This window comes from Macrosteles quadrilineatus, unplaced genomic scaffold (genome assembly GCF_028750875.1).
Source record: "Macrosteles quadrilineatus isolate MER2022 unplaced genomic scaffold, UCM_ALF_1.0 Scaffold_3__2_contigs__length_128488019, whole genome shotgun sequence".
Taxonomy (NCBI): domain Eukaryota; kingdom Metazoa; phylum Arthropoda; class Insecta; order Hemiptera; family Cicadellidae; genus Macrosteles; species Macrosteles quadrilineatus.
The window spans coordinates 102,528,106-102,554,238 of NW_026542596.1; the positions used below are offsets into that span (position 1 = coordinate 102,528,106).

The 26,133-nt window shown below is 31.5% G+C and overlaps 1 protein-coding gene across 1 annotated transcript in view; it reads right to left on the bottom strand.

The window, feature by feature from the left end:
* Positions 1-22,588, bottom strand: part of LOC128989421 (tensin-3-like) — a 567,672-nt gene extending 545,084 nt beyond the window's left edge. The window contains exon 1 of the mRNA XM_054411311.1: positions 22,321-22,588. Within this exon, the coding sequence (XP_054267286.1) occupies positions 22,321-22,588 (268 nt within the window). The remainder of the gene's footprint in view (positions 1-22,320) is intronic.
* Between the last annotated feature and the right edge of the window lie 3,545 nt (positions 22,589-26,133).

Consider the following 26,133-nt stretch of genomic DNA (forward strand, 5'->3'; position numbering starts at 1 on the left):
AATTAAACTGAGAGTTGCAATTTGTGTGTCGCACCTGGCGTTTGAAATCTGTAGGGTGAATACAAAGTACTCTGGCTTAGCACTGAAGTTTTATAAAAATGTACCGTAGCAAGTTGTTAATGTTGTGTTCATACATACAATAATTATAAACACTCTTAAATATATTTCAATTTTATTGCCGGAGTAAATTTAAAACGGAGAATAAAAAATAATTTCTTAAGTGGCTGCCAACTTTAGACATAAAGTTAAATAATTTTCGTACCTAACGTTTTATAGCAAAATACAACCAACAGCAAAGAGCCATGCTCAAGTGTGACCTACTAAAGTTTTAAGTATAAAACTTTAAACGCTAACATACAAGAGCAGACCTTATCTACATAATGCTTCATTTTTAGGAGTGGTAGATATTTAATATGATTTGAAGCAGAGTTCGCCATGAGTCTCTGCATAATTAGGTATCATAGACCTATTTAAGTATCGCTCAAATTATATTAGTAACTATTGGATGTTTTACTGGGTTATATATCTATGTGTTTAACAATTATTGTCTAGTGTAATATGTGCTACGATCGAATACCTGTAAATGTAAAAAACATAATTTCCATTGTCATATTGAAGTAATTTTTCCATTTACTTTTAGCGAATTCCCCAAATAGGGAATAATATTTCCGTAGTACTCATGGTGAGACCTGGACCCGGAACCGATTTACTTTTTCGTTTTGAGGTCCTTAGAGGCCAAAAACACCATCCGTTCAATTTTCACATACATATTTATTTATATGTGTCCGTTAGTGCAATAACTAGATCAAAAATGATCCGATTTTGATTAAATTTGGTACGAACTTGTAAACCTACCGTTATTCGAACGAGTTCCTGAACCAGCATGATCGGACTATGTGTACTATGTTCATGGAGGGGTATTATGTGGTAAAAATTAGTTTTGCCCATTTTTGACTCTAAAAACAAAATTTTACAATATGTTTCCAGACCATTTTGTGAAGCTTAAAAAAAATAATGTTGGACATTAAATCGTTGTTGTATAACCAACGGTTACGGAGATACTTGTAGTTTGCTTGTTTATGGATATATTTTGATCAAATTTGGCAATTTTGTTTATTTCATACTAAGTTATCAACATTTCAATAAAACACCCCTCAATACCATCCCTGTAGCACCAAACCTAGGTACTCATTAAACTAATGCTATTTGGATAGGGAATAAATCTGATATTTTTAGGAGACATTTTAGTGTAAATGCAATCAGGCAAATGGAAATTCGCTTAGTCTGGAGGTTTATACTATCCACATACTATCCATCATACTATCTTACATACTATCCACTTGGCGATTATTTTGTATATTATTCTCTCTTTAGTATGCTCTCTGGGATATGTTTTTATAAATACACTTTAAATTAGCAATTCACTGTGACTTTTGTGATTATGAGAAATAAATTCCCATACACAAATCCCCGGTGTGGTAAACAATAACGTGATTTGATGACATTGCCGTAAATTAATTAAGTTTGACCCTTGAGGTCGGAAATACATTGTAACTTTCTAACCATGTGTAAATTGAATTAAGGTCTCTTGTTGTTTGTTATTAATTTTTAATATGTTTCACTAAAGGATACTGTGTTTGATACCACTATTATTATTTTCTGAAAAAGCAGACACCGAAACTTTGAAATTAAAAGTCCTACAAGTATCAGATCGATAATACTGATTTACCTGAAAACACATAAAAAAACTTCAAATAACACTTTTAATAATATATTTAAACTTATACTGTTTACTCACAAGATGGCAAATATATATATAAGATAGTAAGCGGTGATCGATTTCGATTGGACACTCCAATCACCATCAGACCCAATAGGCGATAACTTATGTATTCACCTATTAAATAAATAGCTTGGATAAAAAGATGTCTGCAATACAATATACAATTAATCAGCGTGTCTGCAAGGAATGCTGTAGGAGATGAATGAACCACTACTGTAAGGCATCTTAATGAGTTTTCTCGCCTGAGATTGCATACTTCTTTTTACAAGGTTGGTTTTCTATGATTCTATATAAACTTCCTTAGTCACTAACGAGACTACAAGATCGCGCCACTCATCCTACACTCATCTCCATTCATATTTGGCTTAAAATACCTACTTTGTATGGTCGCCATTTCATCGAAAAGTAATAATAACTATATATTGTTATGAGTTTACTGAACGATATGCAACATATGAAACCAATCCAGTGTTGATTGAATAAGTATGAGAACGAACAGTTATTGCAAAGCTTTCGCGGATATAGTAACTGAGACCGAGGCATCGTCGCCAAGTTCTCACAGTCACTACAAAAACAATTTAATTTTAGTCGGCCAAGTACTGAGTAATACTTTCACTTACGTATGAACTTGGTCCAATGAAACATCTATGAAGTTAATCATGACCAAAGTGAATGTTATTAAGTTTTTTTTTATTTTAAAAAAGAGCACCGCCTCTTTTAACCTTGCATTTGCCCGTCCACATAGACTACAGATATGTGCGTGGAACGTATCCAGCAAAGCAAGGGGTGAGCCAGTACAGTACAAAGGTGAACTGTACTGATAAAAGTTTGTGGCAGTGACCAGGATCCGAACCTACGACACTGCTGCCTTGGGCCCGAAGTCCGCGACGCTACCAACCGAGCCACGGTGTACAACATTGTAACAAAAGCGCCAAAAGAATAATATACGGATTTGGAAGAACAACATGGAGTCAAAGAATAACTTATGCTATTTTAAATATGTAAGGGGCTGAAAGTTTTTAATGTCCTGTCAATAAGTATGTCCAGGAGTTAAGCATTATTTTTGTGATTCTATTCTTTAAGAAGTTTTTTTTTTGCGCTGCTTTCAACTTTTTCTAAGCCGTAACATAGGAACACACTTTTTACAAAACAAAATCAATTTTACTTAACAAAACTGAATTCTCCAATGTAACAAGTTTGAATATACAACACCATTATGTAAATATTTATGTTTACAGAATCGAATATCAGTCATATCAAATACCTTTTACTCTAATTTAAAAACCGCATCATTATTCTAGTAAACGAGGTGAGCAGTTTTACATAACGATTTCACCCATTAGCTTTGATAACAATAAAAGAAAAGTAAAGTGTGTTATTTGCAATTTGGTGCATTCAGAACAAAAAGACTAAAGTCAAATTTTAACACTCGTGACTCATTTACACAAAAGGCGCGTTGAAGTGTCTAAAACAGAAGAGTTGTAATTCCCAGGAAGAGACAAAACCTCCTCAGGTTAAAACATCGTTTATACAGAAGCGTGATAAAATTACAGTGGCAGCATGCGTTTAAATGGCCCGGTTGATATACAACTCGAGCAAATATTGACTTAAACTACTTTATCACTTATCTAGTTTAGTTTCACATTGACTGTAGCATAAAGTGTATAATAATTTGTGTTAAATATATTACAATTATATGCGAACTTACTAGATACCCTCATTAAATCCCAATATTGTAGATACGTTATTAACTGTATCTATACATTACACGAATTTTTAGGTAACGTTATATGATCTTATATTTTAGTAACGGGAATTCTCAAAGAAAGACAAAATGCTAATCACCTAACGGACCTATTCCTAATTATTTTAAAATCAAATCAAAATAAATAATAAAAGATTACTTTCTACCAGCCAACACATGTTTTTCCTTCTCTTTTTGAGCTTACATTTAGTACTTAATCAAAGAACTGATGTAATACGTATTTGGTATCAAAGTTAGTTGTAACTCCCAACTACGTATTTATATTAACATCTAACTCATGAAAACACATTTTTTTCGTACGTTAGGCCTATAGCAAATTGTTTTTAAAACATCATTTTTTCCATTTTCACAATGTTTTGCCTGTGTGAGGAATACTACTTAAAATAGTGTAGGCCTACGTCTATTCTTTGGTCAATAATATGTTATTTGTTTAAATTAATATAAATCATTGATCAGTTCTTTTAGCTGATATTTTCTATAGCCTGTATATAAATAATAAAAACAGCTGATCATTGGTAAACAATTCCAAATATTGTAAATATAAACATTCTTTCTTTCTGGTTCTTCTTGTTACAATGGCTTAGTTCATTTTCTCTCTTAAATCGTTGTCAATTATTCTTACAAACTCTACAATCATTAAAGATCCTGCACAGATAGTTCATGAAATATATTATAAAAGTGTATCCACAATCATTGTATCAACCATAAATTCATTTGATCTACAGTTGAAAATCACCGAGGTGAAACGGTAAGTATATGTTATTTTTTTAATAATCCGATCTGACCTAGTAGCTCAGTCAATAAAGACCCAAAAACAGTGAACTTCGGAAATAATTAGGGTAAAGCTGAATTTTACCCTATTGATAGATATATACTAGAGGAACATTTTTACAAGAGTCCCCGAAAATACCCCATAGATCTTGTCATGTTAAATTTCACCGATTAGTCCAAATGCATTTCCAGATATTTAGGCTGTTTACTTAAGTAAGCTGGAATTTGATAGAATATATATTGTCAAATGATTGCATTTTAATAAAAAAATAAGGAATAGTAGTTTACGCAACGATTGCGTTAAGTGAGTCTTTACGACACGAGTAGAAAATTTAAGGCACGAGCCTTGGCGAGTGCCTTAAAAACTTCTACGAGTGTCGTAAAGACTATTAACGCGAGTTGCGTACACTACTTTACCTACGACCGTTTTTTAATTACTATCAATCTGGATTTAATTACTAACAATCACTAATGATAACTTTTTAGAGAGGTTATGTTTTCGTGTATTGTCATTGCAACTGAAAGTGATGCAACGACTTGTTGTATAATCAGCTGATTTCCTGTAATTACGTGTTTGTTAAACTTCGTTAAATATTACATTGCTAGCAGCATTCTTAGCATAAATAATATTGTATCAGGTACAATTCGGCAAATATTTCATTTATTTTTTGGACTTCCACCAACTTCATTAAGAATACGCGAGTATCAACATGAACAAGTCGGATGAACAATTAAATTGGTCAACTGATCAGCTGATCAGCTGATTAGTTGACGTTCGAAGCATTACAATTTTAATTCTTTTCTCTCAATACTTGAACCTCATTGGTCCGTTACCTGTGTGGATATGAGAAACCTATGCGGATATGAAATGAAACTATGCGGATATGAAAGTAAACAGCTGTAAAGTGAAACTTTTCAATTCTAAGAACTGGACTGAAATGGCTACTTTAAAAAACGGTCGTAGGTAAAATAATTTACGACATTTTATAGAACTTGTCAAACGAGTATTAGCATTGACTATATAGTCAATGGCACTAGTTACTTCACAAAGGTGGAGTTTTAATTGAATTTCCGTGTTTAAGAATCTTAATTAAACTGAGAGTTGCAATTTGTGTGTTACACCTGGCGTTTGAAATTGGTAAGATGAATACAAGGTACTCTGGTTATGCGATGCAATATTATAATAATATATACATAACTACAAAGCACAGAATATTGTATCAATATTTTTATTATGTCCATACAATCATTGTGCAGACTCTTAAATAGTTTGTTTGATTGTATAGACAGTGTCAGGCAAAACAGAGTATGAAAAAAACGTACTTATTTGGCCGGATGTTGTTTTTAACATCAAATGTTCTTAAATGCGATGCAGGAACTGTTTTTCACATTACTTTAGGCTAGACGTAGGCGTTACGGCATTATCACTTAGATCAAATCCATTGGTGATTTGGCGGGATTTGAACCCGGGACCACAGGAACCGAAATCCCGCGCTCTAACGTTACAAAAAAAATGCTTTTATTTAAGCGAATTTCCCCTAAAGTGGAAAGCTATTCCCGTAGGTCTTATAATATTATCAAGACCCAGGTCGTTTTAAGAGCTTAAAATAGTTTCTCGTATTTTAAGCATTTTTTACGCAGCTAATGGTTACGAAGAAAATTAAAAAAAAAGTAAATTTTAAATTCCAACTTTATTGTTGTGGATAAATTTTTTAGTTTACTTGTTTAAGGACATATTTTGAGACAATTATCTTTTTATATTGTATACAAGCTAAAAACATTTAACTAAAAACACACTGTTGTGTCCCTTGAATAATCTTTGATATTTAAGGGCATACTACATTTTTCCAACGATTAAGCTCCAATATTACCCTGGTTTGTAAGATCACTTTTCAAGGCCTTAAACAGTTCTTATTTGTGAACGTGTTTGTAGGTTATGGAATCATAATATTACCATGGACTAAAATTATGAATTAGTAAAATGGATAATAATAGACTGTTTTCGATGTTAGGTTAAGATAGAGACGTTAAGATGTTTCTTATAGGACATAACAAGCTATCATAAATCTACCGAAGTATTTATTTGCTGTGCTATGGTGAGTCGGTGGCTCAGTCGGTACCGTCACGGACTTCGGGTCTAAGACAGCGATGTCGTGGGTTCGGATCCTGGTCACTGCCGCAAACATTTTATGATTACAGTTCATCTTTGCACTATACCGGCTCACCCCTTTCTTTGGTGGATACGTTCCACTCACGGGCAGTTAGTCTATGTGGACGGACAAATGCAAGGTTAAAGTAGGCCACCAACCTCTTAAAAAAATGTATATGCTTGTATATTTATTTCCTTTAGTTTATTGTAGCACTTTTAAAATACACAAATTCTAAGCACTATTAATTTCAATTTATTATTTCATTCCAGTCTTGTAATACATGTAAGGTACATTCATTCATCGTACACCGTGCTAACATTTTCAACACTGGCACCGTTGCTAATTACATAAAATATAACTGAGCGCCAGACAAATGTAATGAGGTTAACTAACGTCTCCCGGGCAGTATATTTCCTAGTTTTCATTCATGTTTAATCTGTCTGTGCAGTAGTTTATCTAGCCTAAATAGCAACTACAGATAATTCATATTTCAATGTTGTTACATACGGTGTCATGATATGTGTAAAACCAAGAATCAGTGACGTAGCCAGGGGGGGTCCTGGGGGTCCGTACCCCCCTTCCGGTCTTAAATATAATATGTTTTTGTTAAATTAAATGGGAAATTATATAATCATACTGTATTGACGTTTGGGTTGATTATTTTCAATGCCAACAGAGCTAAAAAAAGGCCGTTTTAGGGCCTATATTGTTCAAACAATTTTTCGGGTCCCCTTTTTACCTGGGGTATGGAATATCCCCAGACCCCCCGGTCGGTCAAACCCCCTATTTTTATTTTTAAATCCTGACTACTTCACTGCAAGAATAACGTAGACTACAAAAAACAGTTTTGAGAAAACACTCGTTATCCTTATCACTAATTATATGTCTTTTCCTCTATATAAATACATAAAAACTAAGTATTTACCGTTTAGTTAATTGTTGTCTTCTTTTTAGCAAATTTCCCTATAAGGGAGTAGCAATTTCAATCTGCCTGATTGGATTTATACTAAAACATTTCAATAAACAAGATAATTATTTCACTTCACTTAAATAACAGTGCTTGGTGAAACGTTTTGTCAAATGTTAATAGGATAGAATCTAAGAAACAACTTTGCCAAATTTGATCAAAATAATATCCATAGACAAGCAACCTACAATAGTTTTTCTTTTATCCATAAAAATAACGTGATATTAAAAATGTTAAGTTTTTTTTCCAAAACCTTTGATTGTACAAAAATTCTTTGTATACAACTCTATCTGTAAGCCATATACGATGGTTATGATGGAAATTAGGCATTTCATTGTTTTAAGGATCAACAGTTGAACAAACATATTTTTGAAAATTTCTAAACCACATAATACCTCGTTTCCATCACCCGATCTTGCTGGTTCAAGCTTATCACACCCTACATCAAATCAAATATATTTAAAATTTAACCAAAATTACTCGAGTTATTGTGTTTACGAACATACATTTTAATTTTATTTTTTTGTTCGTTACCAAACTGAATATTTATAAAAAATACTTAAATTATTTTATTCCACTGCATATCAGGTACAAGCTTGACTCTAATCAAAACTCAAAAGAATAAATATATGAAACACTGTAAAAACAAAATTAACCTTTTTGAAAAAGAATACACCAATATTGATAATAAAACACTAGTTTTTCATGGTTGCGAAAATTGAATGTGTCATATTTTACAGGATCAGAAATATTTTACACCATTATTTTTCAAACATGTATTTCCTGAAAATAATAACACAGTAAATGTCGTGGTAAATGTTGGATCATACAAAATAAATCCACTTTATCACTCATGCCTCCATTCACATAATAGACGCCATGAAGTGTTTAAAACAGTTAAGTTGTCATTCCTACACGAGAGAAAAAACCTCCGCAGGTTAAGCCAACGTTTAAGAATTAAAGTGGCAGCTGGCTTTTAATGGCTCAGTTGATATAGTACTCCAGCCTAAACCACTTAATATTTTCATATCTTCATTTAACTCGTAAAGCAAGGTTTTATTTGGTGCGTAATTCTTTCAAACCTGGCAGTAAAAATTAAATACTTAAAATGTTAATGTTATTTCTATAGGTATATTTGACAGACAAATTTAAAACCCGATTTCTGTGCAAATGTGGCAATATCGAGGTACATTTTAACATTGAAAAAATCTATACTTTTTTATTACATTTAGAATTAAAGTATAACGGTTTGTTTATATTTCAGTGAAAAGATAATTAAATTATTTTGCATAAGCATGTATAAGTTCGTATGCTTAATGTGTTATGTGATCGAATGCCATTCTTTAAATGGGACGAATAAGTAATTTAAACTAGTGGTTAGTGAAATTTTAAAACTAAAACGCACAAATATTTATGATTCTTACATTTTATCCATGAAATTCTTGAAAATGGTTTAGACTTTAACAAACATAAAAATGTGGCATCACTAAAAAGTTTTCAGACATTGGATCAATTTTCAGAGAATAATTTTTCGATAAATCGTTGTAATTTACTTGGTGACGTATTTCCTTTCCGTCAACAGTAATATGCCGTAGGGTTTCCCGGGCCTGTCGCTGTACTATTGAAAACAGTTGTACTTAGAGCCAACCTGTAGAAATATATCAAAAACTCTGTCGAGAAATAAATAATAGCAAGACAATCCAAAGGATGACGCATAAAACCAGAAATAAATTTATAGTGATGATATAATTATTTAAATGGATCATCTTAATAAATGTTCCAAGGAATAACATTGTTCAGTTATTTTCAACATATTTAGCGTTACAGCTAATTACGTTAAAAATACTTCAAGCCATTATGGGTTTAAAAATTTAAATCGTACTTACCATACAAGAAAAGTGAAAATAACACGAACATTTTACTCGTTAAAAGCGTATTTTTGGTGCTCAGATAAACATGAAAATTATATAGTTAAACAAGTTTTAAAGTAAACTACTTTTAAATAACATTAAATATGGTTAATATTCTAAAAAAGGACATTCTTTTTTTTATTAGTTAGTTTGTACTTATTTAAGATAAAATTTAATTGCGAAGCATTTGTTTTGGCTTTCAACTGTCAGATACTGTATTTGCGAAGGTTAGTTTTGCCAGCATATCTGAAAATATGCAAACCAACTGCTGTTCTTAATATAAGAAGGTTTCAACTGACGACTATAAGATCCCCGTGCGTAGAACGGGAACACAGCTAGCTTTATATAAAATGAGAGCGTGCTTTGGGAAAAACAGTAAAAACACAATACGAAACAATTCAACGGTTCGTAGTTAGCCTTAGGGTTGTAGCGTAAGATCCGTCCCGGATGAAATTCCAACAGTTTTTACATATTACGTCGTCTAACCAAATATATGTATTTTATTTAAATACAGTCAACTGAAAGAGTGGCATGGCGTACAAAGGGAAAACTCTTCATTAAACTTATATCGATAGAAGTTGATTTAATCATTCAGAACTTGTAATTAGCACGTTTTGAAATAAATTCGTTATGACAGCCCAATCAATCTGTTGTTACTTAATACATGGACATAGCAGTACTTGTAGCCTAATTGGAAATTTACCACTTGTGTTTAAAATGTGGCTGCAAATAGTTACATTAATTAATAACGTCACAAATATCGAGATAAGTCTGTTCTATTCTATCCTAATTCATGAATAGCTGTCAACTTTTGAAATATTGACTGCAACTTTTATTATGTTAAATAATTAAGTTTAAACCCCTTAGTTTATAATTCGTCTTGTAGGATTATAAATACAATTTCAACACTTGTTAACATCCTGACAACATGCTAGTGGTTACAGCGTTGGGAAATTGAGTTGACATTTTAATTACATTTTACTTATTTTAATTTATCTGTTACACCTGGTGTTCAAGATTGAAATACTAAACGAAATTTTTTTTAGTATTACCATAGATGAAGTAATATAATTATATTACTTTATTATAATATTAATAATATTACTTCATCTATTGTATTACTAAAACTACAGATTTTTTACCAAAGTGTTATACAAGATTAACATGTTGTATTAAAACACACCATCTGAAAATGCGTTATATAACTAATATGTGGTCTTGAAAGTAGTGTTAAATGTAGTTCTGTTAGTATACATACAAATTAATAATATTTATTTATTTTATTTTATCTTTCGAAAATATATTTTATCAGTTGCAGTCTATATAAGATGTCTGGCTCAAATCAATTCAAATTAAATCAATTATTTAAATCAAAATTGCCAAAACATGTTGGATTAGCCAAGTCATAATATTATTATAAAACATGAATTACATGATACTTACAATTTATATACAGTGATCTACATAATACGTATAAATAATAGCATGGTCTTATGAATTCATATTTACAATATCATTCCTAGAGTTAATGTGAGTAAAGTAGTCCGTTTTCAATCCGTATTTCAATTAAAGAATATTGCTTACACTTTTTTTTACAAAGATACTTGACAGTATTGCATATCTTATCCCCAATGAGTTATTTTTTTAGATAATAATTTCACAAATATAATTAAGAAGAAATTACTATAGTCGGGACCACATAAGTTTGCAGTTGAGGGAGGAGCCTATTTACCATATGGTTTTGAATTAACCAATGACAACGGTGCGGTGTTGCCAAATCTAATAATACCAGCTTACTTGAAAATATTGCTTTGTATATTTTAATTAGTGTTGTCAATGGGCGATATGGCAACGTCGCACTAGCCTTGTCTTGTGATAGGCTGCCGCCAACTGCAAACTTACGTGATCCCGACAATAATACAATTTTTTCCTTTTTTCTTTAATTCTGTCACTTTAGTTTACACGTCTACCGTAAAAGAATAGGCGATTACGTATAGCTTTAAAATGGGTCTTGAAAATAGTTCTTTACTAAGACTAGTCCAGTAGTAATGAACAAATCGTATACTGTTTGCTTCATGGTGGGATTCATTAATATAAGCTGGATCAGTAGTGGAATATATGAATAACCAATGTAGACTCCCGGTGCCAGTTCTTCTCCAGATTTGCATTATATGCAATTTCATACCAGATATTAATTTACATTAATAAGCACCAATGTTATTTATAGCATCAGCGGTATTTATATTTATGTGTGGTTCTATCAATTAGATAGTGCTATTGAATAAAAAAATATATGTATAGATTAAACGTTTAAATTGATTTATCTATGACACAAGAATACAGTGACAAGACCACGAATTACGATTATAATCAGATATACTAGTTTTATTATACTAAGCTGGAGAAGGTAAAATAAGGATCACGTAATAAACCTGAGTAAGGAAATGGATCTAATTCTTTAAAAAAATAAAATTATTAATTATATTTTTTTATTTAAGTTGTTGGTGCGCTAATGTTACAGTCGTCTAGTGTGGTGTAATTATTTACTTGATTTGAGATCCTGTAATAGAAAAGAATATTGTTCAAAATGTTCTACATTATTAAAAAATATGTTTTTATTTAATTCATATTAATTTCCAACAAAGGACACTTAGTAATACCATGTTTATCAATAAATGCTTTGACATTCCTTTTTTGCATCTTTTTATAATTAATAATAAAGTACGTACCTAACAATCATAAGGTCGCCGGTTCGATCCTGAGAAAATTCATTATCTTTTTGATGTATCGAAACTAGACCCAACTGTCCTTGATCCTGGCTTTAAATAAATGATCCTGGCTGATGAAACATATGATCTTAGTCTTTAACAAAACAACACAGATCATCTCACACCATTCTACACTAACCCTTCACGCATATTTGGGTTAAAATACACGTCCTCATCTCAATGGATGGTAGTAGTAATTAACAAATAATAATTATTTGGACTTTCGACATTTACTATAGCTTTTTAATTATTGTTTTCTTTTACGTAGTATTGTCATAACTAGCGACATTACATTAATATATCATTTTCACTAAATTATTAGACGTTCCTGACCTTATTAAAATAGCAAACATATTTATACTTTGTTGGCATGTACTATATTTGGGGGAGCTGGTCTAGTGGTTAGAGTGCGGGACTCCGGTTCCTGGGGTCCCGGGTTCAAACCCCGCCAAATCACCAATGGATTTTATCTAAGTGATATTGCCGTAACCCCTAGGTCTAGCCTGAAGTAATTTGAAATGTGTTCGTGCCTAGCGTCCCAAGAAAAAAAAACTATATTTAAGTACTATATTTGAATAAGTATTTATTTAATGTAACACAACTTAATATAATTACTTAGAATAATATTGTAGTACCTTACAATCCACATAAAATATTTCTAATTGAATCATAATTAAGTAAAAATACAGCCAGGCAAATCTCTTAATTGCAGGGCGACCAATAAATAATAATCGGTCCGCTTGGAGTGTCTTGAGGCAAAAACAGTTCAAAGTGGCGATCATGTCTAATACCCGCCTAGCCCGCTCTCGATAATTATTTCCTCCACCTGATCGCCTTTACTTAATTAAATTTTTAATAAGTAAAACAGAAACTTAAACATCTTGGCTAAAAACTCATCTTCATTTTTATATAGCGCAGTTGTAGCACTATTCTACTCGCAATAACTACTCCCAACAAAATATTGACCATCAAAAATTAACTATAAGACGTCTAAGTTTATCTTAAATACATATTTGATTTACGATACATTTAGAAATTTTAAATTGTTCTAGATATCGTTTATAACATGGTACACGATTTAGTGGTAATTGGATTCTCAACTATAGTAGCTCAATATTTGCTGAACTAATTGCAAATTTAAGATAAAAACTGCCATTTTAGCGTCTACCTTTATAAAATACCAGTAACATTTTGTAAATTTCCTAATCCTATTGTCGATTCAAACCTGTCTTTTGATTTACACTTGGTCTATGTATGCAAAAACTGGGGCAAGGTATTTTTAGTTTACAACAGGTGTCTAAATTTTTGGTTTTTGAGAATCTCGTTGATTCCTACTATGCTATTCTATCAGTTTTTAGGGACATTTCTATTTGAGCAGACCAAACTATAAGCATATGACTATAAAAAGAGAGTAAAACTCTGCTTATGATGTTAAATTTGATAACGTAAAACCAGGCCAAAGTTAATCTAGAATCTTTTTATTATTTGGAAAATAGTGATCCAGTTAACTCAGGTGAACAATAAATATCCAACCACACTCTTTTATTGTTTTTAAACCCCTTAATTTATTTTTTTGTTTTGTCTTAGACAGTAGTTTAGCCTGAAAATAAAGTGTGCGTAAGATTATATTTTGTTCAAAATACGGATAAGTTTGTTTACTTTTAATCATTTATTTTTTATTTTTTCCCATTCAGATTTGTAGTTACGTTGGTTAGGATGATTAACATGTTCAATAAATAAATTGATCCTAAAAGTCTATGTTAATTACCTCATATATTTGTAACATCACCACAACATGCAAATCGTTTACTAAGTAACAAACTCTCTATTTGTTTATTTCATTTTAATAATAACATAAGAATAAGAATAAAAATAAGAATATTTATTTTCCTTTTGACAAATTACATGCATTTGGAATCGTCAGTTAAACAAGGCATAATAATCACAAGGTATTCACAAGGCAAATTCAATAACAATCAACATGCTTCTACAAAACTCTCAAAATTTCTACAATAAATAAATAAATATATAATAATAAATATCACTGCATACAAGAGAATGTAGCTGCAGTGCGTATATTCTGTTGTATTTTAAACATTCCACATGTTGAACCTACTAATTACATTAAAAATAACTGAACCCTTTACAAAAGTGTATACGTGGTGATGCTGTAAGCCCATCTAATAGTATATTTATATTCAATTCAACTCCGTGCAATACTTAGGGTTAGTAGGGATGTAATTTTTTTATAAAATATAACAGTTTTATATGAAGGAAAATATTCCATTTAGTTTAAACAATATCAATATTTTAACTATATATTGCTTTAATTTTTTTATCTGCACATCTAGTATTAAAATAATCACTAGATAAAATACAATTGTTTTAACTTTTGCTATGTAATTTAATAAAATCTTGTAAATTGTCCTGTTAATTGTGGATTAGATACGATTCATATTGTAAAAGTTTTTAACTAGTTTAGACATAAAAATATTTATCAGCGTAAAGGTAATGTTTTATGGACACACTGATCCATTAAATTTAATTTCTAGCTGTGTAAAAGCACTTTGCCAGTAAAATAACTCCAAAAATCACTTAAGACAGTGTTTATTCATCGTCAGTTTGACCTTAACCAAACTGAGTAAGATTGAACTGAATGACAAAATGAAACTGTTTAATCTTAATCATTCAAGTATCTTGTTTTTAATAATTAAAAATTATTTGGATTAAATCCCGATTCATCTTTAATGGTATTTTAACTGTATTAAGCCAGTATATTTATAAACAGACATTTGTTACCGGTTATCGAAAGTATGTTGAAATAGTATTTGTAAAAGATGTAATAAACTCCGTGTTTTTATTGCTGTACATTATTGTAAATTATACTTTTATCATTCTTACACGTTTAAATAATTTACATTAAATCATTCTTGTATTCTACATATATTTATGTTTATTAGTGTTGCAATCAGTTTTATAGGTCTGCTGAAAGAAGGGAAAACGTGGGAGTACCCAAAATATCACGTCATGTTTCTTAGGAAACATAGTTAAAATAAGACTTTATTTTATCAAAACAACCTTTTTTCTTCTCAATACATCAAAGAGTATTATAAGACATGTCAAAGTCACACTTTAAATGTATTTCTTTGAAGTTTTGCTTGTGTAAACGGTGATCAATCAGAAGCGTCTGGATGTTTAAACATTCAAATAAAATCTAATACAAATCGAGTATTTAACTACATGTATCTACAAACACTGCTTGTTATATTTTGGACATTAGTTTATAAATATTAAAAAGTTTAATGCTGTGATTATGATTTTTATTAAATAGGGCTTCTTATTTATTAATATAGTAAATTAAAACGGCTGTGCTCTTTAAAATAAATATGAATATAACTTTTTTCTTGAAGTGGCCTTAATTTCAACAACAACAAATAACAGTAACAAAAATAAATAAACAACAACGATAACTAACGCTAAATCAAAGCGAATGCTCAATACTTAACAACAAAAGATTTTCCTCTTGACAATTATACTATTTTTCCTTACTTTAGTATGCTTCCCAAGTAACTTATAATAAATGCACTGTTAATATTTTACCATGGCCTTTATTAATATGAGATAGTAGATTCACATACACTCTACATAGGTCGTTGACGTGAATAGCAGACGAAATGCATGGTAACTTTCTAAATACGTGAAATTAAATCAGGGTATGTTTCTATTTTTTAATATTAATCAATTTGTTCCACTTGGGTGTATTGTTATTAATGTCATCATATTTTTTTCGGCCAAAGCAAACACCAACGTTTGTTTCTTCTTTTCTCCATACATTATTTCTTTGGCAAATCGTCAAAAAAAAAATAAATGAGAACTAATTAAAGGTGGTGCTTTGTCACGCGAAGAAAACCTGGCACTTTAGAACCATGTTAACATGAAGGTTTTTTTCTACATCAGTAACATTAAAATCCATAAAATCTTTCCTAGAAGTTTATATACAATCTGTATGCAAAACCATTGACTATTAGGTAAAACTGAATTACACGATAGAAATAAGTGTTAAAGGTTAGGAACGAAATTATTGATTTGGGTTTACCAATAATATGTTATGAGTTAAGCTTAATCTATTTAAATATTTAAATTTTATTATATGCAGATTTTTATTTTTATTAAGACAGTACAAAGATCTGAACTCAATATATAAGACTTATGGAAATCAGCACGTCAATCTGATGCAAATTGAGATCCATGAATTCCTAAAAGTCATAAAAACAAGAACTTTGATCCAGTACTGACACTCAAATAAACTAAGACCAAAAAAATACGAATATTAAATATACCAAACGTTTAAATTAAAGATAAAAAGTAGTTCGAATGAACCTGTTTATCAAACAATAAAAAAACTGGAATCAAATGTTGAGCATTTGAAAAATGACTGCTTTATAATATAGAGAATTTACAAGTGTTTATTTATTTGATAACATGGATTCAAGGTGTCTTTACAGCTGAAGAGGAGTAAATACCATACACAAGCAATCAGCGCATTCAGTAAGGAATGCCGCAGGCGAGAAATGAACCACTATTGTGAGAGGCATCTTAATGAGTTTTCACGCCGGTGATTGTATACTATTTTACATTGTTGCTTACCCATGCTATAATGTTACACATTATATCTTCTTGCGGTTTACAGAAAGCTAAACAATTTCATCAGAACCAGTAATTAATTGGAGTTAATGAACGAACAATTATCGTGAAACTATTGAGGAACTATCTGACGTGAAAAGTCGTCACACAAGTCGCATTCATTCCAAAAAACCAAATATTCAACATTAATTTTATCTTACTATGATGTTGATACAATAAAAAGTTTGCGACAGTGAATCCTGTCTCAAGTGTAACTAATGTAAACGAAATCCTATGAAAAGGGGAAGAAAAATAATGTACTGCTGTGGAAGACAGCAACACGGGGTTAGGTTTACTGTCACCACTTAATGTTTTGTGTTGAAGTGATTTTTTTTTCAATTCTATCTAAATTAGGCAATACCCGATCAACAGGTATTTTCAGTGAATCCATAATTTTGCTTATATTTATCAAGTAGGGGTTTTTTAAGATAATGAAAAAAAAGATTTTTGCCCCTAAAGTACAATACAACTACTTCGTTTTGTAATATATGCTACTGTTCCTACCCTCCTGACCTAAAAAGACCTTTTGTTAAACAAAGAAAATTTAATTTTAAAACTTGCTTGAGCATCCCATTAAAGGAATTTACGTATTTAAAACTTGCACTTTAAATATTTAGTAATCGAATTTTACCTCTTAAATATATTCTAGCAAAATGACTATTGATTTTATAGTGAACAATGTGAGGTTTCAATCGACGTATTTACTAGTAAACTTTTAAAACAATAAAAGGAGGATGCGTGATATTCGAAATATCCTGCATTCAGAAAATTTTTACACTCATGTGTCATTTTTACAAAAGGTGCACTCAACTACAGTATAGCTGTAATCCAAGGGTGAGAGACAAAACCTTCGCAGGTTAAACCATCGTTTATACGGAAGCTTGAAAAATTACAGTGGCAGCGTTTAAATGGCTCTGTTGATATACAACTCGAGCAAAGATTGGCTTAAACGACTTTATCACTTTGCTACAACAATACAGTTTAGTTTCACGCTAGTTATGTATAATGTATACCTTGTTTAATACGTTAATGTTCTATACAACCTTTATTATAAATCAGTAGTAGGGGACCGAGCATTGCTCATGGTGTTTAATTTGTTTGAGGCGTTAAGCAAATAAACATAGGCCTACATAATATGTAAAATTGTCATGATATTATAAAGTCTATTCAAAAAATATGTAATAAAACAAATTATATATAAAGTTTTATTATGCTCAAGTATTGGTGCTATTTGTACAAAATTTTACATGACCTTACCGTCTCAAGTTATTGAAAACCATTGTAGGCCTAAATAATCATGAATTACTGTCACAGTAAACAATAAGAAAATAGAAAAATATGCATTTTTTAATAGCATCTTTACAGTACATTGATAATGTTTTTAAAGCTGAACCATTGTAAAAGACTTGATGTTAGAATAGTTAATCTGATATTTTATAGTTTTTAGAATATATTTTGCAACAGATAAAAGACGTTTACAGATAATCACTGTTTTCCAATTTTACAAAATGTTTAGCTTTTACTAATAACACAAGAAGTAAACCTTTGGTGTTGGATTGAACATTATTTTACTGTCCACTTAATAGGGTTCATAAAGATGAACGATTGACAATACAACACTCTATCTAGGGAGTTCTGCATGGACGCTTGACCCAACATATCTCTTACATTGCAGCATAAACATTAATTAAACAAAACACGGTCACATCCCTAGTGAGTGTATTATTTGCAGTTCTACGACTGTAAACTATAATAAATGTTGGAAGCACAGTAATGTATGTCAGTAACGTTACAGTTTATAACATTCTGTACATCAAAATTCTATGTATTTTTGAGACGCTGCCAATTCGTATTAAAAATTAATTTAGTGAAACCGGCGACGGCTCTAGGATAGGTTGGAATTCAGAACTTGAGACATGTGATCAAATCCTGAGAAAGGTTATCAATAGCATTTAGTAAGTTGTAATTCCGTTACCCAGTGTCTCGGGCTTAGTTTTCAGCTCTAGATCCGCCTATCAAAAGAGAAAATGACGTGTCATTTAAAGCTAAAGTTTTTGTATTAGGGATGATTAAAAAAAGTATCGATTTAGTTACCAAAGTTCCTAAACCTATTTAAGATTTTTGTCCTATTTATCAATGCTTTTCCCCCATATTTGACAGACCGGCCAGTAAAAAGTCGTATAATTAAATGGGCAAGTATTATAAAACACATTTTTCACTACACTATGATGTTTTTAGCGGTTTTACATACGTTAATTGGTGGCTGAAAGTTACGTTTTCCATGCCAGCTGTCATCGTTATTTGGGGACCGAGCAGGTTTTTACATCCCTAGGGCCGCAAAATCAGCTGCCCGCTTACTTACTTAAAACTTACTTAAAACATGAATGCATATTAAATACACAATCAGTATCCATAGCATTGCAATAGAATTGTTTTATTGTCACCGTTCTCTAGCAACTATTTATTATTATTTCTTCTGATTCCTCAAATTATTTATTCACATAACCTTAAAATTGTAGTTGTGTTGACTATCAGTGTGCATTATTATAGTGGTAATAGGGTACAGTGTGGTGAAAAATAGCGTTCGTACGACGGACCAAAATGGTTTTGCAGCTCTCGTCTCGAGCCAGTAAAACCTCATTTTCGGCCCTAGGTACGAAATATACTATTTCAAAATCAAATAACAGATGTCCCGTGAGATACACGTATTAAACATTCTGACAAGCGTACGATGGAAACAAAGGCTAATGCAAAAGATATGTTACATCGTTACATACCTACTTAATATCACAATAAGTATATTTGTTTTTCCCCGGAATCATTTCTTTTTTATTTAAACATTATAATTGGGTTGTGGGTCGCGACACACTCTCCGACTGCACCTTATCTATTGTCAGGTTGCTCAGTTTTAAATGCTTCATTTCTTGTATTTTCGTTATTTTTATGTTCCATGCTAATCACATATGTGTATTTTTTGTGTGTATTTGTGTATTTTTATGTGTGTATGGTAACAACAATTATCTGAAGATGAAGAATGTTAAGACACCTGTTGACATTCTGGCCAGAGGATGTGCTCCATTCGCAGCATGAAACAGCTGTAGTCTTTGTGAAGTACCAAGGATCGTGTTGACAATAAACGGGTAAACATAATAGTAGATTGTTTACATAAAATCAATTTTTAACTTTTTCTGATTTAATTAGTTATACATCGGATTCAGACACGTGTAATTTTATTTATTTAGTTAAATACATACAATAAAACCTTTTTCCCAGATAGTTTATTAATTGGATTATAAAAGTGAACAACAATTGTGACGCCATTCATTCATCCAACTTGCAATTGCATTTCAGCGAGATAAAGTGACAAGCGTTCAAATATTATGACTTCATATTCAATCCGATCTGACCTAATTTTTTGCTGGATTTCAAACTATGACTAGTCAAAATGTATTTTAGACATTCCTATTTCTATTGCAATTTATTGTTAATACAAAATTTATATTTTATGTGGCTGAAAAAAGTATGAAAGACCCTTAACATAAAAGTATACTGTTTTAATATTTTGCTTTATTGCTTTTTGTGATATTTACTTATTCATGTTCGTTAAATCCTACTAATATTTTTGCATAATTTACTATCTGAATTAACTAACTGTATATGTTTGTAGTATTTCACATGAACTAATTCCTGTTTATTAGTTTATTTAATAGCAACAACTAGCTGCATCTTTTGTTTCAACACAATAAATACGATAAAATATTGAACAGTTAAAAGTACACCTTGTGCTAACATTACCACTACTAAAATAATTAGCTTCACTCGATCATAACATCTTACAAAACTATACAACCTATTGCAACCACAAATTCAGGTATATGGTTAAACAATGTTAACCCCACATCTGAGGTGACACATTTGTTTACACGTTGTGACACATTTGTTTACACGTTGTAGCACGACGAGTAGTGACCGTGTAACAAGCAGGAGACAGTGTCGGTTGTGTCGGTGTCACACAAGCACCTCTCAACCCCTCAAAGGCCGGTCTTTCTCATCCCTCCACGTTCGTTACTTTCACATGCGCCATTCTACCCTCTGACGCTTTGTCTCACAAAAATACATTAGTAAATGAGCCTGGCATGAAAATTAGCATTTTTGCGTGTAAAAGTATTTACAGTGGTTTAAAACATTTCTGGAAGCAGTTGTGTTGTGTTCTGTTTATTTAACAAATGCGTGATAAATTATGAACTCTAAACATTGTTTTATGAGTATATTCTCTACTTTATTTCTTTCTTTCTTATTAAATGGCGACCAAAGTAGGTATTTTAAGCCAAGTATGAATGGAGATGAGTGTAGGATGAGTGGCGCGATCTTGTAGTCTTGTAAGTGACTAAGGCCGACATTCCTTAGACACAGCTGTTAATTAATAGCCCATACAGCTAATGGCAACTAAGGGACCTACAGTTTATAGTGGAATCTGAACCACATTTTTGCCTTGGTATATACGAATAGGTCTAATTATCAGGATAGCACTGCGCATAGTCGTAGTACTCACTCGTGCGGACGTTATTCAACACCAGGGAATACTACCATGGCTACGGGTTGAATGTAAACTAGCTTAAATTCATTGGCATGGTTAAAATATGATTTCTTATACAGCTTACTAATAACTTACTTAATTATATTAAAATTGTATGTTGATTCCGTACTGTATCCACTACGTTTTTTACAGCAACTAGAATTACACACATTTCTTAAGTTTATGATATGAAAGATGTTGGTATTTTCAATAGGATTAAACCTGTAATTACAAACCAAGCAGAATATACATCAAGCTGTTGTTACAAAACTTTTGCATCGAACTAATGTTTAAACAAAGTAAACATATGCGTCCCTGTTAATATTGGTTTCTAGGTTAATATTTGACAGTTTAATTAGCATGCAACCTGCTTATACAATGAACATAGTCTGCAGATAGTTGAGAAATGTGAAAGCTTGGTGGTATGTATTTGTAGTAAAAGATTCCTCAATGTGAGATCTTTTATATGAGGCCAATTATGTATGAGTAAAAACAGTGAAGGGTTTGTCAAGTTAAAAATTGTATTGGAAACTTCCGTAGTATAATATACTGTAGTAATAGTAAAATATAATACCAATCAATTTAATTTAGTGAGCAAAAACTAGTTGATGCCCCCTCTCTTATAACTTGTTAGTCTACAATTTGGATTGATCACAAATAATGTTAACTAGTTTGAATGAATGCGTAAGTATTATATATATTATCAAGGTGGCACTTCCTTATGCACCGTATTAATAATTATTGAGGATTAAATATGCACGTTTGATTCATGTTATAGATTTAAACAAGTTTGGACAGTAAAGAAGTTGAGAAATAAATTACTTACATGTAGTAAGTCTAACTTCGTAGGTTTCCTATAATTGTGTTAAATTTATGATGTTTTGAAATTTAAATTAATTAGAGGGTCTCGTTAAGATAATACTCTTCATGTACACTTGTACACTTACCGGTTGGGTCGGAAGCCGGAGATGACTTTGGCGGTAGCGTCGCGGTCACCGTGAGCCCGTTGAGCCTGAGAGTCCTAGTACACTGAGCACCACTAAGTGTAGCACTGTTGGGTTTCAGTGGTGCGCCACTACCACTAGAGGTTTTTAGTGGTGCGCCACTATTACCAGAGATTTTCAGTGGTGCGCCACTTCCACTAGAGGTTTTAAGTGGTGCGCCACCTCCGACACAAGCTTTCAGAGTTCCCACATAACTGCTAGAACCGTTCATCGTACTCAACTTCGTCTTCACTCAACCAGAAACACGACACGATACTCACTTATCGTGGTATAATCCTTACTCGTGTCACAACACTTCTCCTCTTCATTTTTTGCTAAAATTGTTGTATTTACCCGTTAGCGAACGCAATCTTGCAATAAGTATACCGGTATGACGATTTAAAAACTCACATACTCTAAATAATACGAGTGTATATAGTCTATCATTTTAACATTTAATCGTTCAATTACTACGTTAAAAAATTTTCGCTCAGCTATAAAAACAAGAAAGTAAAATAATTAATTCTTATTTGCTTATAAGCGTACTAGTTATTACCAATACAAATTTACGACCAAAGGTAGGCTAAATTGTTGATATTCAAGCTTAAAACGTATTTTACCTCACAATATCACACGTAAACAACCGCACAATAAACATCACAAACGTAAACACTACGAACTCGTCACCCCGACGATCGCGCCATACTTCGTCAGCAGTAGTGCTGCACCAGTGTCAGCGCGTCGACTGGCTCAGCAGTCAGCACCGTAGTATCAGCACGTGTTCCCCCCCTCCCCCCCACCCTGAGTCAGCTGTTCATTCACTGACCTACCACACTCTGCCTACTTCACTTAACGAGATTCCATCACTTTTATTCTGGCCACGCCGAGCCTCATAATTGCTTCACTCTTGTTTTCCAAAGCACGTCTTTCCTTTGAAACAGCGATCACCGAAATGACACTTTTCCAGTTTTCTATAACTTTGTTATCGCCTCTGTTCGTTCCAGAAGGTGATGTCTATGTATGAGACTAGACGTGTGCAGTGTGTTTCTTGGTAAATAGAAAATACGGTTTTAGAAAAGAAACCGGTATTTTCAGTTTTCATAGGGATTTACTCATGATCAATGTTTGATTTGTGTAGCGAAAATTATTTGCTGCTTTACATTATGTTTAATTTATTTTTTGTTTATTACCTTTTAAACTTTAAACTCAATATTAAATTAAAATATTTTAAAAATCAACTATTACATTTGATTACGTTATGAGTTATAAAACTAATAAATATTTTTTTATGAAATAGTAGTGTTATTTAAAGTATTTAAAAAAGTATTTCAATTTAAGTATTAAAATAGCGTTGGTTTATACTTTATCTGTAACGTTAGCCGTATCGTGAGGTATACATTAACTTTATAATTTTTTTGCTAGTTTCAGAATAGGCAAATATTAGTTTTACTAAACCTTTGACAGAATGTGTTGTTCTGTATTTTTATTTTTCCTACACAAATCTAAATGCCAAATAATGAACGATTTACTATAAGTTGTATAATCTGTTATGTCCTAATAAAGTATTATAGTATCATGAAACAAAAAAACATCTGAAATCCAATAGCAGTAAACTATATGACAGGCTATTGGAATATTGTTTACTTTGAGTAAAAACTTAGCTACAGATGGCCCATACTGATGGAATTATCCACTCTAATACAGAATCCAAATTCAATTATACAGAGTGAGTCTTAAACAGCTGTTCTAAACAGATTACAGACAAATGGCTTGACTTACAGAGATGAAACAAAACTTTTACCCACTAATTCATACCCAAGGAACAACGTAAAAATATTTGTATTACTGTATTGTTAAAATACAGGGTGTTCGAGAAACAGAGGGGGATGGGTTAGAATCTCAGAGTTTTCAAATGTAAACATATGTCATGTTATGTATCATTTTAAAGCTCTAGACTATACAAACAATTTAGTTCCTCCATTTAAAACGGATGAATATAAAGGAGTTCCGTTTTCACTAAATTGTTTGTCTAGTTTAGAGCTTTAAAATGGTACATAACTCTAAAAACTCTAAGATTCGAACCCATGACCCACAGTTTCTCCAAAAACACCCTGTATTTTTAAAATGGCAAAAATATTTTTACGTTGTACCTTGGGTATGAATTAGTGGGGAAAAGTTTTGTTTCATCTCTGTATGTCAAGCCGTTCGTCTGTAATCTGTTTAGGACAGCTTGGAAGACTCACTCTGTATTTTATACATAGGCCTACTACGGTAATTTTTTTTTCATTGTATTTTTACAATTTTAAAGCTGTGAAAGATTAGATTAGAGTTTACTTTTTACGACCATTTTACAACATTATTTCCCACAGAATTGTTCGAATGATAGGAAAACGTCTCTAGAATTTAAATTATTCCAATAACGAAGTCAGTAAACAAGTGTGAGTGATAAAGATTCTGCGTTGAATAAGAAATCAAGTTATTCACCTTTCTTGATTGCGGTTCAAAATGCACAGTTCGTTAAACTTTTTGCCTTTCAAAAGTTTTAAGATTATTTATAAATTGTATTTCCGTTCTTTAAGATTTCAGGTTTCACAGTACTTGTGTGACATAGCTGTATATTTTGGTGTAGTTTAGATAAATATTAATGTTATTGTTTTTTCTAACTGTGATGTTAACTTTATAATGTAGGATTTGACATGTTAGGCCTCCAAGTTTGGGGATCGCAAGAGTTTTTTTTTTTTTTTTTTTTGTAAGGGGGGAGTCACTAGTCATGAAGTGCCAGGTGTGAGGGTCACTACTCGATATTAATGTATTCTAGAGATTGAATAGGTGTTTGGGTACGAAAAAAATTACAAAACCAGAATGGAATATATAATTGACTCTGTTCATATTACATGTGTGATCGAATTTTAAGAAGTGTACCGAACGAAACTCAAGTAATGAAATGTAAATACAGTACTGATATCCTATATATAAACCGCATTTTATTTTTCCCTTAACTTTCTAAGTCAAAATAAAACTTTTATAAAATACAAATTAGAAAATTAGAATATTACCCAAACAGTTTTAAATTAGAAAATAGTTTGATGATTACTTCAAGCATAAATAAAGTTGTAAGTTTTTTATACATTTTATATAAAGAATTGGGGAAATATAACAACCAAAGCAAAATGTATATATTTGAAGGTTTCAGTAATTGATGCATCGCTATATTAATTACATCTGACACCGTATTTGTGTCCCCCTAGAATAACAACTTTTATAATTTTTATCTGGGATTCTAAATATATAATGTATATTCTTTTTGTTTTCACCTCCACGATGCAAGTGTAACGTATTTCTATGGCAAGTGTAACGTATCAATGGCAAATGTAACTTCTGAGGATTTCTTTTTATGGTTTTAACGTTTGCCAAATCCACGATGAATTTAAATTTTTCCCTTGGGAATGTGTTGCAACGTTTTGTGAAAACTAAATTGTACTTGAATAATTTGTTTATCTTCTGAAAACAGATTATTCCACCAAACATTGCAAGAGAATTTTCTTGAACACTGAACGACTTTGATTTTTAATATTCAGACAAAGGAGAAAATAGTATACATTTCAGATCAATTTGAAAGGATAATTGTTTGTCAAGTACATAACGATTTTTATCACTCATTCATGGCTCCTATCTTCATTTTTGTCATGCTAGAAGATGTGGTACAATTAATGAGTTTAATAATAGGACTGTTTCAGTCATATTTGCCAAAATAAACAGTGGATTTCACAGTTATTA